The 18,152-nt window shown below is 43.8% G+C and overlaps 1 protein-coding gene across 1 annotated transcript in view; it reads left to right on the top strand.

The window, feature by feature from the left end:
• The window catches only part of RIGI (RNA sensor RIG-I), a gene marked incomplete at its 3' end in the record, with an annotated part of 83,402 nt that overhangs the window by 26,258 nt on the left and 38,992 nt on the right, over window positions 1–18,152 (top strand). Inside the window, exons 7-10 of the mRNA XM_082265782.1 lie at window positions 1,624–1,683; window positions 2,801–2,905; window positions 4,293–4,446; window positions 13,926–14,184. Of these exons, the coding sequence (XP_082121908.1) occupies window positions 1,624–1,683; window positions 2,801–2,905; window positions 4,293–4,446; window positions 13,926–14,184 (578 nt within the window). The remainder of the gene's footprint in view (window positions 1–1,623; window positions 1,684–2,800; window positions 2,906–4,292; window positions 4,447–13,925; window positions 14,185–18,152) is intronic.

Raw genomic sequence — 18,152 nt, 5'->3', positions numbered from 1 at the left:
CACTTTTTTGTGAAAACTGTTCAATTGATCAAATAGCATAAAAAAGCTGGGTCATTATTCTGGTTCCTGTAGTTTTAGTTTTTAAGAGCTCTAACATTAAGGCTCCATTCACACCTGAGTGTATCGTTTTCAGGCATTTTTCAGGCGTTTTCTGGAGGTGTTTGGAGGTAGGCATTGACATCTGTCTAAAAACTCTTGTAATCTGCCAAGAAACAAGCTCGTGTACTTTTTTGAGCTTTAGGGATTTTTCTTCAGGCGACAAAACACTCATATGTGAACAGGGGCCATTGTAATGAATGAGATTTTGCTTGTTGGGCGTTTTGGAACTTCAGAGATGAGCGTTTTATGAGCTGAAAAATGCTTAGATGTGAACAGGGCCTTAACCTTCATATACATATGTTATCATTGATGCTGTTACATTAAAACTGTCTCTTGCTGTAATCTTTATAATGACACAAGAATATTTAAACTTGGATGCCAGAGTGCAAATATAGCTATACCAAATATAAATGTTCAAGGTGTATATAAACTAGAACAATGAACTTCTCTTATTTGTTATCTTTTGGTTTGTTAAATATACCAAAAAAAAAAAAATGTGTTTCATTTGCGCAGTAAGAGAAAAAAATTCCTGTTAACTGTGTCATAAATTCAAAGCTGTCCTGCTCACACTACCTGTGTTATGTCAAGAAGCCTGAAAATCCCCTGCAAGTTCTTATCTTAGAACCACAGATCAAAAAGACAATGAGCAAGGCTGACACCATTCTGCAACATGGCGGGCAGGTGGAGTGAATTTCTGGCAGATGGAACAGGTATTTTTCTTTACTTGCAATGTCTTAAAGGGATAAAATATGGGAAATTGTGTATGTATTGCAGAGAGGTACTGCAAATCACAATTTACCTGTTAAAGACACACGTTCAAAATGGTTTGAAAGTATTGATTGCTATAATTTAGTGTTTTATTTCAGTAGCAAATATACTTTTTAAAGAGCAGTATGGGAATACAAAAAAACAAACAAACACATACTTGCCTATATGCTGCCTTGTCAGATAAAAGCCTAAGACCTGAGCAATCACATGACTGCTGATCACTCAGTTCTTGGTCCACTCTGGACAGAAAGCAGACTCTCTTCTCTCCCCCTCCAGTGCTCACTGGAGTACCAGGCTGGGTAGGGGGCAAGAGTAGCTGGCCCAGGCTCTTAGCCACAGGCTAAGGGGCTGAGCCAGCTACTGGTTAGGGATCTAGGGGGATCCCAACATTTATTGTCGGGATCCGTACGGAGCCTGGAGCTTCTCTGATGTCAGCCAACAGCAGACTTTAGCCCACTGCTGGCTTATTTCCAAGTCACAGGAGAGCACAAGTTAGCACACTTTTGTTACCCAGAAGAAAAGTATGGCCAAAACAAGCTTTGGCCACACTTCGTTTTTCATTAAACTCATTGGTAATCATTTTTCATTAAACTCATTGGTAATCATTATAACAATTTGATGTGCTGCCTGTTTCATTTGTTATAGTTCACTTAATATTTACTATGTTAAAACGTATATATTTTTAGGTAGGTTACTATAGATAGATAGAAGAAGTAAAGGGCTTGTAATAATTGTCTTTATTCTTTAAATTTTAAGCCCCTGTGGAAACGGAACCGGATCAGGATTGTGGACACACTACAAAGCCTGGTAAAATAAGTGAATATATACAGACACACTAATGTTTGTGATTTGCACTGAGAGATCTTAATGAGGTTTCAGGTACAGGACCATGTTGAAAGCTGCGTGACACCTGTTAGGTTTTATAAGGGGGCACCTGTTCCTAGATTTTTACCTTTTTATGCAATTATTTGAATTCATTATAACCTATAAAGTGGCTTCTAATGGACTACACAAATTTTTACTTGTCCAGCTACTCCCAAACCCCGTTCTTTCCTCTTATTACCTGCCTTCTAAAAGCTGACTTATCATGATTGAAGCCCAGAATGGCAATTGGTTGGTGGTTTGCATTACATCATGTTTTGAGAGCACTGCTTTGCCCTCCAAGAGAGAAGATGTTTTGTGATTTTTGATGCTACCAATGTAGTAAATTAGCTTGTTGTGCCACAATCTGAGAAATCTTTAGTTGCAGAGAAAGTCTGGAACTTGTTGGAAATGGGAAACCCTATGGTATTACGAGAAAGGGTCTTGCTAATGTTACTACCAGAAACCAGAAAAGGGTCTTATCCCTTATTACCAGAAAGGGTCTTATCCATGTCATTTACCAAAAATGGTCTTATCCATGTCATTTACCAAAAATGGTCTTATCTATGTCATTTACCAAAAATGGTCTTATCCATGTTATTACCAGAAATGGTCTTATCCATGTTATTACCAGAAATGGTCTTATCCATGTTATTACCAGAAATGGTCTTATCCATGTTATTACCAGAAATTGTCTTATCCATGTTATTACCAGAAATTATCTTATCCATGTTATTACCAGAAATTGTCTTATCCATGTTATTACCAGAAATGGTCTTATCCATGTTATTACCAGAAATTATCTTATCCAAGTTATTACTAGAAATGGTCTTATCCATGTTATTACAAGAAATGGTCTTACCCATTTTATTACAAGAAAGGGTCTTACCCATGTTACTACCGGAAAGGGTCTTAAACAGGCTTCCACAGTTTTCCTTGAAGTCCCTTTTTTTAAATACACTGATACATTTTTTCGAATGCCAATATTATTAATAAGTTGTTCTGTTGGTAGTAGAATTGCAAATGTTTCATAATATTAAATTATATATTTTTATTTGTTTATGCTTTTTAGTTTCTCCTCCAGTATCAATAAAAGCTATGAAGCTTAGAAAGTATCAAGAAGAGTTGGCTCAGCCTGCATACAGAGGCAATAACACAATTATATGCGCCCCAACAGGTCAGTTTATTGGACTGAGTAGTAAGCAAAATGTAATGTTGACTTCAACTTAACACATTTTTGTAATACTCTAAAAATAATTTAAAATGACTTACAGCTTTATTCATTACCATTAATGTTTCTTAATCTGTCCTGATGTCAGTGTAGAATGTTGCTTTTCTTGTTTCAATGCTTTTTTCACACTCTTTAAAATTGGCACCTTTGTTAAAGCCCAGCTGAACCTTCTTTTTTTCTTGTTTGTTTCCATTTTATTAATGAACTGAAATATGAACTTTACAAGCATTAAAAAAAGATGAACATATTAGAATGGAATGGCAGGTTTATTCATTATGCAAATGCAGGGTAAAGGATGAGACAAATACGAAATGGTCTCCAGAAACTTTCAGCCATCCTTCTATACTTTGCATTGGTAGAAATGGTCTTTAACAAACAACTATACAAGTTGTAAAAGCCTATACAAGTCTTTTAGTAATTTTGATATCCTGGATGAGAGAAATGCAATTTTGATCTGCAGAGGGGTAGCAACTTTGGGAAAGAATATATTCCCTTTTAAACCATCTTGATTTATTGATTTGTTTATTAAAAAAAAAAAAACCTGTGCTGGTAGCACTAGAAGAGTTGGATTTAACACAAGCAGCAGCCTAGCTCTTCGAAAGGCCCCACGCTCAGGGACCAGGAGCAGTGTTGATAATAGCAGCGTTCAGGGGGCATGTCGCGGTGCAGGAGACGTTCAACTCTCCTATGTGCTAGCAGTGAAGGTTTTTTGTTTTTTTTTAACCCTTGGTGCAGCAAATAGATAAAATAAAAATTAGGTGATAAAAGAAAGTAAAAAAAAATGATATTTATTACTACATATGCAGCCTGACTGCATTACAGAAATACATTAAAGTGGAAGCCAAGTCAAAACCTAACTAAGCTTAAACCTGCTCCCACCCCCATTCTAAGCCTATGCTACTACCCTGTAAACCCTGTATACTTCCCTATTCTGAGGCCAATCCCGTCCAGTCAGGGACCAATCAGGACACAGCTCCTGCTTTGGGGGGAACAGCCGACAACAGATGCTCCATAGTAAGCCTATGGGCATTGTCAGTGACCGTTCTTCTTAACGGAAGCTGCCGCTGGAGAGATCATGTGACTAGACTGGATCAACTTCAGAATATGTAAGTATAGACTTCTTTCCTACAGGGTAGATAGAATAGGCTTAGAATGGGGGTGGGAGCAGGTTTAAGCTTAGGTAGGTTTTGCCTTCTTGCAAAGCTCCAAAAAAGACTGTCATGTTTTTGCAATCTTTCCTGAACCTTTTTGGTTTTCTGCTTCTGTATGCATTATGAATACAGGGAAACTGTGTTGCTTAAAAAATTAAAACGTACTTTGTTTATTAATACAGGATGTGGAAAAACATTTGTGGCATTATCAATTTGCGATCACCATCTAAAATCTATGCCAGCAAACCAAAAGGGAAAGGTTGTGTTTATGGCTACCAAAGTGCCAGTGTATGAGCAACAGAAAGACGTTTTCTGCCAGTATTTTGAAGATACCAGGTATGTACTGAAAATGATTGGTTTAAAAACAAAACTCCACCCAAACTACACGGGTTAAGGCTGGATTGTAATCCTTCTTCAGGTGTTACATGGTCTAGGTAATGGTCTGTTGAACCCCACTGTGTACATTCCATACACTTGGCATGTATGTTGCATAGCACTCTCACCTTTTAAATGAAACCTGTCAAATTAAAAAAAAAAAAAAAATGCCCAAACTCCCAAACCAGTACTTACCATATACTGCCATTCCTCCTCCCTCCCACTGTGAAAGGATTACAGTACTTCTAGGCATGGGAAAGAAAGCGACAAGTAATTTGTCTCCCTAGAATACAGTGTTGAGGCCTGAGGGGTTAGTCAAAAGCTTTCAGCACTGTCACAAGGGTAAGTAGTGGGGAGGACAGGGTGGTCAGGACCACGTACTGTATAATTGTCTGTGACCTTCAGTGGGAGCAGTCTAAACTTTGAGAAAGCATCTATAAAGTTAGAGCAATTGGTAAACCCAAATAGCATATTCCTGATATGTGCCTGTTGTACCATGTACTTGTATGAAAAATTATCCTGTTCTCTTTGTATTGCTCCCTGGTGGTCTTGCCAGGCCCTCTGTTTTCATAATAAAAGCTGACCACACTAGGCATGTGAACACACTGTGGTCAGTTCTCTGACTGTGCTGGGAACTCAGCCTGCTCTCCTCCAATGAACAGACTAGTCCTGACACCCACCCATCACTGCACAGCCTTTCACTGAGAAGCTCAGTGTGCTGCTGCTTCTCCTTCCCCCAGCTTTTATGCAACTGAGAACAGAGGGAATGTGATCACTTATAAAAAAGAGAGAAAGGTTTCTCTATCGTTCATTGACGAACATAGCTCCTTATCTTCTCGACCATTGGGTTTTACTGCCCCCTACTGGAGTAGGACACTAGGCAGGAAAAAGCTTGACTACGCCTATGGTGCAGTCCCAGGGAGTACATACCCACTCTCAGCTATATGCACTCAGCTTTTTTTCTGCCTGGCCCTGGCAATTTTTCTTTTTAAATGGAAATTTTTCCTATCTTTGTTGATTTGTTCCTTTGAGAATCTACAAACAACTGCTGGACTGGGCGACGGACTGGATAATCTAGATCCAGAGGGTCCTCCCAGTCTGGCTACCGAGCGCGCGCAGGCCTCAGCTCCACGCTAGGTCGGCCCTAACATAGCCCCACTGGACCAGGGGCTGGCCTGCGAGTTAAACGTCTCGCAAGGGCGCATACGACCTGGCCTCGCCTGAGTGGCAGCGTTCCTCCTGCCCAACAGCCCTCCATTCCGATGGAGCAGTGGTCTGTCTGGAGTGGTGCCCACCCTGTTCCTGGTATACTAACTAGCTATCCTCCCTCTACCCCTGGTGGATGTGGGCCCCTCCCTGGTACGGCCGGACCCCCCAGGTTCCCCTCTTTCCCATGCAGCGCCCCCCCCCCTTCTCGGTGGTCCTCTGCGGACTTGTCACCCCCATCTGCACACACCCCCCTCCCATGGGGTGGCCATACCTTTTAAGTCAGTCTGGGGTGTCGAGCTGGCTATGGAGGTGGGGGGTCGTCCCGCTGCCGACCGGATGATTGACTTTTTGGAGGGGGCTGTACCTAGTAGGGGCTCCTGCCAGGGCCCCCCTTCCTGATGGGATCATGTTCAGAGCATCTGGGGCCCCGGGGAGCCATATGGTGCCACGCGGGGCCGCCATTTTCTTGTAGCCTTTTGTGCTGTAGATTGGCGGCTTGTTTGTGTAGCTTTTGCCATTTTCTTATGGTTTATATGACGGTGATTCGGCAGTGAGAGCCCCTCCTCACCCCCTAGTGCTGACTCCTGGATCTTTCTTATCTGATCTCGCCACATGGTGTGCAGTTTAGCCTGGTGCTGTAAGTGCCTGATCGGTAGTGGTGAGTCGTTTTGTGGGGTTCGCTCTCTCTCTCTCTACTATAGTAGCGGTAGTGCTCCGTGCTTTTTTTTTATGTGGGTCCCCCTCTTCACTAATAGAGTTCCTGGAGCACATTTCCCCACCTGATCCCCTCTCAGAGGCGGCTTGGCCCTCCGGGTCCCAACAATCCCTGACTGCACTAACGGAGGTCCTGGAGTTGTTAGTGTCCAAGGTGGATTTGGTCCTGAGAAAACGGGTTAGCAAAAAGCATCCCCCACCTTTTACATGCTTCATCTGTCTCTTCAGATCCTAAATCTGATTCAGCCGCCATGGTTGCGAGTTACCCTTCTGGGTCTGCGTCCACGCACCCTGCATGCTCAGATAGTGAGGATGATTCCTCTGCTCCTTTAGTCGCGCATGAAAAGGTGCTGGTGGATGTGCTGATCGTGTCAGTGCGTGAAAATTTAAAGATGGAGGATGCAGCTGATGCTGCGTCGGAGGCACCAGTCGCTTTTGGTACCCACAGGCCCTCTAAGGCGGCGAGGGTGTTCCCCTTTCCCGCTCACTTTGACAATATTGTCACAAAACAGTGGGGTTCCCCAAACACACACTTTTGCGAGCAAGCTGATAGAAGGACGGAGTCTCTGGCCCGCCATATGTTTACTGTGGCTGGCACTTGGGCTGGTATTTACTAATGCCCTGCTGTTGCAAACTCTGACCAAGTGAACTAAAATTTTACATCGGGACCTGGAGGGGGAACAGCTTCCCCCTGCCTTTGTAGAGCTGGCGGATCAGTTGTTCCAGAGGCTACAGTTTATCTGTGATGCCTCTTTGGATGCGGCACCTTTGATTTCTAGACTGTCTGTCTCAGCAGTGGTCCTTTGGCGTATTATTATCTGGCTGAAATGCTGGTCTGCGGACCAGACTTCTAAGAAGGCCTTCTCTGATCTCCCATTTGTGGGGGATCGCCTGTTTGGAGCTTCCTTGGAAGATATTAAGGGCTTCGCAGGGAGGAAGAGTACTCTTCTCCTGCAGGCTTTTAAGGGCAAGGAGCCCCTTCGTAGACGGGGGGTCATTCTTCTCGGCTCATAAGAGACCTTTTCATCCCTCAGGGTCTCAAGACAAGGGATCTAAGCCCTTTAGGGCCTCCACCGGAGGCTCCAGGAGGACCTGGTCATGCAAACCACGAGTGGGCTCTTCCAGAACTGCGGACAAAGTTTCCTCTGCACGAAGGGGCACCCACACCCGTATCTTGGGTGGGGGGACATCTTCGCTGGTTCCTGGATCCGTGGACCTCCCTGGTACAGGACAAGTTGGTCCACAAAGTCATTCGGTCTGGCTACAAGATCGAGTTTCAGTCTTCAGAAAGGTTCTTCCCTTCCAACCTGCGCTTGTCCCCAGGTTGCTTAGTTGACTTAGGGCAGTACAAGACTTGTTACTTTCAGGGGTTTTACTCATACCTGTTTACAGTTTCCGGGAGGGAAGGCAAGGTACATCCAATTCTGGACCTCAAGGTGCTAAACTGCTTTGTGCGGGTACAGAAGTTCCGAATGGAGTCCATTCGCACAGTAGTGGCGTCCCTACATCAAGGGGATTTTCTCGCTCCTATCAGCAATATGTGGCGGTCACCAGCACTTCCTCTGCTTTGCCATGGGCGAGGAGCATTATCAGTTTGTGGCGTTACCCTTTGGCCTCCCCTCCACTCCTCGGGTCTTCACCAACGTTTTGGCCCCCGTACTAGCATTGTTGCGTCAGTGGGGGATCCCAGTACTGGGGTACCTGGATGATCTTCTTTTGCGTGCGGAGTCTCCGACTGCTCTGATGGAGATTTGGAGATTACTCTGTGAACTCTGCGGGAGTTCAGTTGGATTCTGAACTTTCAGAAATCTGCTCTGCTTCCATTCACAAGACTGTACTATCTGGGTCTGACTCTGGACTCTGCCTCAGCCAGAGTGTTTCTTCCTCTGGAAAAACTCCAGAACTTGCAGGAGGCAATTTAGCTTCTGTTGTCCAGCAGACGGTCATCCCTTCGGGTTTGCATGCGGGTGCTGGGTCTGATGGTGTCTACCTTCGATGCGGTTTGGTTTGCACAGTTCAACACGAGATCTCTGCAAAAAGAGATTCTGATGAAATGGGACAAGGATCCTCAGTCTCTAGGCAATCTGATCCTGTTGAGCCAGGGTACGAGAAGGTCCCTGATCTGGTGGCTTCATTCTCCAGCACTTCGACAGGGAAAATCCTTTCTCCCCCTGTACTGGATGGTTGTCACTATGGATGCCAGCCTGTCCGGGTGGGGAGGCGTCCTCGGCACAGATTGTGCTCAGGGGGTCTAGACCCTTCCAGAGTCCAGACTGCTGATCGATGTACTGGAACTCCAAGCGATCAGACTTTGTCTGGCTAATTGGACAATTTGTCTTCAGGGGTGTCTGGTACGCATTCAATCAGACAATGCCACGGCCGTGGCCTATGTCAATCACCAAGAAGTAGGGCACAAGAAGTATCCTGGTGGCTCGGAAAGTAGCCGGTATTTTAAGGTGGGCAGAACGATTTGTTCCAGCCCTCTCTGCTGTACACATTCCAGGGGTGAAAAATTGGCAAGCGGATTACCTCAGTCGACAGGCATTGGACCAGGGGGAATGGGAATGGTCGCTTCATCCGGAGGTGTTTCATCAGTTGTGTCCCCCTTTGTTTGGGTGCAGTGTTGCATGTTGGTAATTTTCATTTAGCACTAAAAGCTGAAAATTGGTCTGGGCAGGAATCTTGACAATATTACTTTCCAAAAGCAGAGACCTTGTACAATAATGGTGGATGTTTTTTTTTTTTTAATCACATGATATTAGCAAAACTGTTTATCAAACACATATTTTCAGCAAAAAATACATTCAAACTAATTTAAAGTGGTTGTGATACTAAAAAAAAAAAAAAAAATTATGTTTCCTTATAGCAAATAAAACCGCACATTGCTTGTGCTGTCTAATCTGTCCATCTCTAAGCTGTAAAAAACCGACTGATCCTGCCAGTTCCTGTGACCCCATCTGTGTACTGACCACGATAATAAGTGCTGCTGAGCCCTGATTACCATGATCGGTTTATGTGCCTCCGTCATCCGCTGCTCTCTAAGGCACAACAACCAAGACAGCTGAAGTGGCTTAAAACCCCAGACTATGAAACAAGTTCAGTTAATAACTTCCTCCTAGAAATACTAGCTCCTTGGTTGTACTTCATGTGGCAGGCCCTGTAATAAAGATCCTAGTAGTCTTCCCAATATCATCAATTAAGCCTTGCTGTGTGACATTCCTTTACCTGTAATAGGGCACCCTGACAACGTTTTACTTTTGGACACACATATGACATGTCGCTTCAAACTAGCTTGTCACAGTGTGCCATTCAGTCATGCACCTCCCCAACCTTGGCTGGATGTGACCAGTTCCTTACCAAGGAGGACCACTAATAACTGCCTGGCAGCTACTGGGTTCATGGAGTGGTAAGCTTGGATGTGTCTCTACTATCCCCCTTTGCCTCATGTTAGTTATATAGAGTTTGTTCTCCTGTGGGATAAGAGCAGCGTTGGAGAGCAGGTGTGCTGTACTCCAGTTAGGGGATCTAGACCATGACTGCTTTCCAGGTCACAGTGCATAAACGGGGCCCTGCCTGAGAGATCTGTTTTGAACTGGTTGAGTGACTGTTGTATTTCTCTCTCCTGAGCATTTGGCCTAATTCATCCAGCCTAGGCCATGCCAGGCGGTCCAAGGACTTTGTGATGGCAGTTAAGGGAACTCACTATTTTAGCCAATGGTTTTGGCTGTGGCCTAGACTGGGAATTAAGACCACCATTTTCTCTTAGGGCATTTTGCCTTGGTAAATGGAGGAGGCAGGGCAGGAAGGGACAGAGTACTATTTTGGTTTAGGGTACTGTTTACAGTAGACTTCTGGTGGAACTGCAGTAGGGCTGCTGGGAAAAGGGCAGGTTTCTCCCCTCACTGTCTGATGCAAAGGACAGAAGATGTACAGGTGCCAGCTGTTTGACCAAGTTGCATTTCGGGAAGGAGTTGTAAGCAAACAATTCCTTGTAAGCTACATACTGCCACAGACTCCGAGAGTAGTGGTTTCGGAGGTAGCATGTCAGAAGAAAGGGGAAGTTGGTTTACTATATAGGGTCTGCAGGACAGAGATTCCTTTTTCCTGCTCCATTTGTGGTATAACAATGCAGGGGGCTGTGGGAGATCCATTTAGTAACTCCTACAAACTTTCACAGGCTTGAACCCTCTCTTGTGCTGATTCCCCACTTCCAGCCTGGAGTATTCCAGGGCCATCCTCATCCCTAGACTCCCTGACATCCACTTTGGAGGGAATAGTGTTGCAGTTGAAAAATCTTTGTATACAGATGCAGGGTCCTTACTTAACTTTGTTTTGGCCTCAGCACATATTTTCCCTGTGTAGGCAAAACCCTTAACACAAAAAGGTTTGTCAAAGGAACACATTTCAGAAATGTTGTGGATTTGGCAGAGCAAAATTATGATCCTTGTTGGCTCTTGATTCATGATCCTTGGTCTCTCGGCTTTCAGCTTTAGCTATGGTCATCCACAAATTGCTGTGACTAAAGGTTGATCGACTGTTCATATAAGAAGGCCTTTATGGATCTGCCATTCAAAGGGAATCAAGTTTTTGGAGCAATGCTGGATGAGATCATTAAGTACAAAGAAAAGTGTTAAGTTTTTCCTGAGCCCAGTAAGGTCAAGCATTCCTGTCACAAACTTTGGGATTACCTATAAATTCACAAGTGGGTTTTTTGATCTCAAGGAAATGTGGACAAGGGGACTAAGCCCTTTACTTCTGCAGGAATAAAGGTGTTTTGCCCCACCTGTTCAGTACCAAGGTAGAGGGCCCACTTCTAGCATTCATGAACTTTTGGCTAACCCATATATTGGACAAAATCAAGTTTTACACATTTTGCCTGCAACCTGTGTCTCCCCAGGAGGTGTTGACTCCAGTTCTGGGTGCTGAAAGGTTCTAAGGTTTCTACCTAAACCTCTACATGGTGCCCAAGAAGGGTGGAGTGCAACCTGTTGTGGATCTCAAGTTGGCCTCAGTTTGTGGCCTTGCCCTTTTTAGGCCAGTTTTAGTTGCCTTGTAGTCAAGGCAGATGCCATTTGTGGGATACCCTAATGACATTCCTTAGCGTGCCAAGTTGTACTCAGAACTGGGATTCAACCTGTGCATCACCATTTAGACTGTGGAGGAGTTCAGGCGGAAATTACATTTCCAAGAGTGTTGGAAAAACTGCTGAAACTACAACTTTAAGTTAATTTACTGCATGCTTGCAGGAGATTGTCCATTCCCCACTGCAACCAGGGTCCTCTGGTTTTAGATTCTGTAGCGTTTTCTTTTGCACAACATTACACTAGGAATTTGCTGCATGAGATTCAGTCACAGTAGAACATGTGTCCTCTGTCTTTGAGATGGAAAAGAAAGGCAAGCTAACTGTCAATGTTTTCTTTAACTTGGTGACTCTGCTTTCTCCTGCAACTGCCTGGGAAGTTATTTCCCCTCTTTGTTGGATAAAGTTACAACAGTCATTAGCTTGCATGGCTGGGAAGGGGTTCTGGGTCTCCAATTCACACAAGGTTCATGGAGGCGGACGGGATTTGCTGTTCCCCATTAATTTGCTTTGGGAATTCAGATGGACTCTGCTTTACTGGATCCACCTCCTGTCAGAAAATGCTTGGCAGTGGTGAATACAAATTATCTGGGTGGGAGGGCTAAGAGTGCGGTGACAGCACTAGAAGTGTCTCATATTCTGAGATGGTCAGAGTGTCACATGCCAGCTATGTCCCTAGTACACATACTAGGGGTAGAAATCGGGCAAGTGGACTATCCCAGTCAAAAAGGTCTGGATAAGGGAGAATGGGTGCTTCATCCGACAGTCTTCCAACAAATCTGCCTGGGATGGGGAAAGCCAGATGTCGATCTTTTGGCACTGTACCTCAATAAAAAGGTGGACAGGTTTTTAGCAAGGGCAAAGGACCCTTGGGCAGACAAGGCAAATGTATTGGTGGCTCTGTGGAATTGCTACACTCTGATACATGCCCACCAGTACTATTTTTAGTGCAACTACTACACCACATTGAGGTCAGGGGACTGAATCTAGTGGCTTTGGATTGTTCCTTCAGGTTGTGGCATGCAGATCTGGTTTGTCTGGTATTGGACACTTCTTGGCATTTACTACTTCAAGAAGACCTGTTGTATCAAGGGCCTATTTTCTACTCTAATAGCTTGAAAGGAAAGTACTGAGGAAGAGATGATTATCATATGTGGTCATCTTCACTGTTTGTAAGATTCATGATCGTACTTGGAAGTCATTTGCATGAGATGGGATTCTAGGGTATACCATTGTTCATTCTCCATTGCCCATCTCCTGGCTTTTCTCCTGCATGAAGTGGAGCAGCCCCTTAAAGCAGGAGTAAAGTCAATAAAAAAAAAAAAAAAAAAAAGGCCCCCCTGCAAGTTTAAGTCATAATATACGAGTACTGCATGCTTACCTGTCATAATGTGTGCCACACCGATCTCCTCGAGCCTGCTGGTCCCAGGTGCTTCCATCTTCGCCTGGTCTGCCTCTTCGGTTGCTTGAATGACTAGGCCTCTTTGAAATGACTCCCGCGCATGTGAACGGATTGGGTGGCATTTATGCAAGCTTAGCTGCACATGTGCGGCTCAATGTACATTGCAGCTGGCAGGCAGGGGAAACATTAATGATAGAAAAGACCAAAAAGGTCTCATATAAGCCTTACCCGTCAGTAATTAAAAAAAAAAAAAAAAAAAATAGCGAGTTTACAAGCACTTGAAGTCCAATCGAGGGTCAGGTGTCAGCACTTTTGCTTATTTCAACATCTTTTTGGCTGCTTGTCTATACTTTTGTTCAGGGCATTCAGGCCACTGTTGGTGGTGTGGGACCATAACCTGGTATTGTTGGTGTTGCAAAAAACACATTTGAAGAGTCTCTGAGGAGATGGCGTTGTTTTGCATTCCTCCATTTTTGGTCTTTCATTGGAATAAGGTATTTCTGCATCTGAGACTCTCCCTTTTGCCAACAGTAGTAGAGCATTGTCTCTTAAATAAACACACTGTGCTTCTGTAACTCTAGTAACAAGCCAGTCCATCTCAGGGAAGTTGCTTAGGTGCTTTGAAAGTAGTTAGGGCAATTAGGTTGACACCTTGTGCTGCTTCCCCCTCTTCCAGTCCAAGCCCTGCTATCCAAAGACTGCAAGAGGTTTATAACAAGTCAAACTGCATTTTTTTCAACAATACCAGGTATTTCTGTACTTGCTAAAAATGTTCTTGAAGCCTGAAAAAAGGAAACCAATTCAGCCACTACATAAGGACTGGTAAACAGTATATTAAATTTTTTTGTTCTTGGGTTTATTTATCCTTTAAGACTAGCTTTTCCTTCCACCCAGCAAAATACCTTTTGGTCAGAGGTACAGTACGTGGTGCATCAGTGCTGCACTGGAACTGTGGGTCTGATTTTAGTATTAGCAGTAGAAGCTCAAGGATATTGTTTTCTAGTAACTGAACTGCTGTCATTTTTTCTTCTCCAGATATTCAGTGGTTGGGTTCTGTGGAGAATACGCTGAAAATATTCCTGTGGGGATGATCATTGAACAGAGTGACATCATTATTTTGACCCCTCAGATTCTTGTCAATTGTTTAGATAACGGATTGCTGTCTTCCCTGTCCATCTTTACCTTAATGATTTTCGATGAATGCCACAATACAATAGGAAATCACCCCTACAATGTGTTAATGTTTAAGTACCTGGACCAAAAACTGGACTCACCGGGTCAAAAACTTCCTCAGGTAAGGAAAACTATAATAGGGCAATTAAACATAAATTCCAGATTGATTTGAGTGTGTTAATTCTGTAGAAGAATGCTGCCAGCTGTTGATTTTAAAGTGGACTTGTGCTTTGCCCATGCTGAACAAATCGACATGCTGACTTTAATGCCAGTCCACACAGATTCATAAAATGACCCTTCCCTTCCAGTAATGCTGTGTGATAGCCCTGGTGCTTTCTGATTGACTGCTGAGGCAACCAGCACTATCACATAAATGTAGGGGGCAAGTCCTCAAACCTCTGTAAGCTCAAAATCTGGACTTGGAGCTTATGCAGTTTCTTACTCCTACAGGCAGAGTGGAAGGGAGTGAAGTTAAGTAAAGTGTAAGAAGCTACAGGAGCTAGCATTAGTTTCTGTTAGTGTAAAATGGTGTGTAACCTAGAACAAATAGACTTAAAGTTACATAAATATCTTGTATCAGATTTTCTGTGAATGTCGTAAGCAGTGTTTTTTTTTTTTTTTGCATGATTGCTCCTTTTTTCAGATTTTTCTTTCCATTTATGGTACATACACATACAGTAAAAGGGGGGCACACGGGGAGGGGGGTTGGGGCCTCCCTGTGTGCCTGGGCCCTCTACAGGAGGACTGGTGTCCCCCCCCCCCCCCTGTCAGCAGCTGGGAGGCAAGCATGGGAGAAGGTTTAAAGGGATACAGAGATCAAGAGGATTTGGGAAGAGTAAAGTAGATGGTTTGAACGATAATTTGAGATGAGGTTGGTGGTGTAGCTTGGGGCAGAGTTGTAGAAGATGTTGTTAGTATTTTGAATTTTATTCACTGAGCAAGCAGAAGCCAATGGAGGATTTGGCAGAGTGGGCCAATGGACATTGAACAGTTAGTTGGGTGGATAGGCCGGGCAGCAGTACTCATGATAGTCTGGGGCGGGGGGGGGGGGGGGCTGTGTAAAGGCAAGCCAGTGAGGAAGGAGGTGCACCAGTCAAGGAGAGAGATAACACAGGAGGGAATTAGTAGCTTGGTCGTATCATTAGTTAAGAAGGGGCTTATTTTGGAAGTATTATGGAGTTGACGGTGGTGAGATTTGGCTAGTAATTGGGACCAAAAGAAGAAGTAAGAGTCCAGGATATTACCTAGCACCCTGGCATGAAGGGAGAGAACGATTGATGTGCTATTATTCTCAATAGAAAAGTTGGTGGAGAAGACATGGGGAGAAGGTGGATAATATGAGCTGAGTTTTGGGATGACCAAGGTATATTTACCCAGTTAGTAAATTAGTTATGCGCAAGGAGACTGTATGGGTTAGATGAACAGTAGAAAGATAGATGTGGGTGTCGTCAGCTTAGAGATAGTATTGGAGGCCATTAAAAACAAGTGTTCTAGGAAGGAGGTTTATAAAGGGAGTCTAAGGATATAACCTTTTAGGAACCCTATGAAAAGAGAGAGTAATAGGGGAGAAGGAGTTGTGGGTGACCCTGAAAGAGAGCTTAATTAGGCAGGAGGAGAACCAGGAATGTCTTAGAGGACACTGGAGTGGAGCTGTTTAAAGAGGAGCAGGTGGTCAACTATATCAACGGTAGCAAAAGGTCTAATGGTGTTTGAGTAGTGAATGTTGGTTTTAGCCGCTAGATAATGATAGTAGTTGTAAAGTAGTTGTAAAGCTTTTTTTTTTCTTTAAATAACAAAGAGGTTTATACTTCCCTGCTCTGTGCAATGGAATAGCATGGAGAGGCCATGAACCTCCTCTTCTCAGGTCTCTCACTGGCGCTCTTGGTTCTTTCCCTCCAGCGAGTGCCCCCCATAGAAAGCCACTTTCTATGGGGGCATTCATGCATGCTCACTCCCAAGCCTCGTTGTCTGTGTCTATTGACACAGACAGCAGGACGTGGCTCCGCCCCCGCTCCCTCTTCACTGGCTTTGATTGACAGCACCACAAAATAGAAAAAAAGTCCAGACAAACTTAGCTACATGCCATTTGTCATGTAGCTGATCTGGTGTCAGGACCATTTTCTTTTTTGTGGTAATACATTTTTGGTAGAGACCTACCTATTCACTGATATAGGGATAAGCAGCTCCACTAGCGCTCTACTTCAGGGGACTCACAAGACACACCATTTCTTTTTCAATTGACAGCAAATTGGCTTCCACTTCCTCAACAAAGCCAGTGAGACCAGGAAGTGAGGGGAGAGAAGAGCTGCAGATGGGCACAGCGCTGGATCGAATTTTTTTTTATCTAAGTCAGGGGATGGTCAGGTTTTGTTCTGTGTTTCCAGGAGGGAGATTTCAGAGATAAGGGTATCAAGCTGCTGCTGTCTCTGCCTCCTAGCCCATGTCCCTAGTTATTATTATTATTTCAGGTACTTATATAGCGCTGTCAATTTACGCAGCATTTTACATATGCATTGTTTGATACAAATTCCATGAATATATGCCTTGTGCGCATTCCAGAGCAAAAATGGGCTGTCTACTGATAAAGCATTTAATCTGGAAGAAATCCTGCAAATGATCCTCTAGGACTTTCCTCAGGGAAGGAGCTTGATTGATCCTAGAATTGGCACGCCACAGAAATGTAGAGCTAGAAGGGTAGGAGTCACTGGCTTTAAGTAAAACAGATGCATGGTGCGACCATGTGATGTTGTTAATGCAGGACAAATTTGATTTCTGAGGAAGCCATTTATGCATTTGAAAATAATCTATTCGAGAGTATGCGCAATGCCTTGATTTAAAAAGAGGTATAGTTTTTTAGTTGGTGTGATGGCAATGCTAAACATTGAATAGGTCATAGGAATGTAAAAAATTATGGATTTGGATATTATCTGGATCTGGAGTGATATTAATATATATCTACAAATCAAAAAGAGAGCCTTGTGAACTGCTTGTATTTGATGAGCATTGGGTGCATAGGTGTTTTACCAAGACATAGCATGTAGAATTAGTCACAGGTCAAGATGAGATACCGTCCTGCATGGTCTGCTGTTACTTTGTGCATAACAAACGCTTCTTAGCTGGCATATGAACAGTGTAGATAATTGGGAAATTCTTGTTGGTACACTTAGGAGGAGACTGTTGGTGAAAATGACTCTCTTAAACACAAAGGACATCTCATTTGTGAAGGAGGGCTTCTTTCCACAGAGACACCTGCTTAGCGGGATGATTTAGCCCTCTAGCAATAATAGTTAGAAACTTTATTCATATTAAAGGTTCATGAACACAAATATTGATTACTGTAGAAAAATAATTGGTACTCACATTAAAGAAATTTACATTTCACTGGGAAAAGTTTTGATGACTGATCACGTAGGCTAGATGCATCAGAGGTAATCATAAAGTATCCAGATTGATGGTAGGTGACACTAAGTGCCGGTTCATACTAGGTCGCTCCGACTTCGGGGGCGACCTGTGAAGTCCCGTGCACCGCGACTTCGGCGCAACTTGCACGGACTTCATATAATGAATGTCTATGCAAGTCGCTCCGAGGTCGCCCCGAAGTAGTACAGGACCCTTTTTCTAAGTCGGAGCGACTTGTGTCGCTCCTATTGGAACGGGTCCTGTAGCACTGCATGGACCACGAGGGACCACGACTTGTCAGGCTGACAAGTCGCCTTACAAGTCGCGGTAGTGTGAATGGGCAGTAAGAACTCTGCTGTGATAATATGAGAAATAAAGTAAGACAAAGGAACAAAACAGTCAATCAAAACAACTAGTAAAAGGATGGGCAATAAGACCGTGTGCAGTGCATCACTGCTCAGATGATAGGGGCGAAAAAATACAATGAACAAAACTTCCCCATAGAGCAAAAGCAGCGGGACAGAGGTATGTAAAGACTTAGACTGTGTTAAGGCGTAAACACCTGGGCACTCAGGAAGTATTAAATTTGCTGCGTGCCACCTGATGCCATTCAGGATCCACTTTATTGTGACCACGTGATGGGTTAGTAGATGGAATAATGTCCCAAGATTTAAGAAGCCACAGGCCTTT

Source organism: Pelophylax lessonae (genome assembly GCF_965119305.1).
Source record: "Pelophylax lessonae genome assembly, chromosome: 1".
Taxonomy (NCBI): Eukaryota; Metazoa; Chordata; class Amphibia; order Anura; family Ranidae; genus Pelophylax; species Pelophylax lessonae.
Note: the sequence above shows the minus strand (reverse complement) of the source record. Positions and strands in the feature narration are given on the sequence as shown.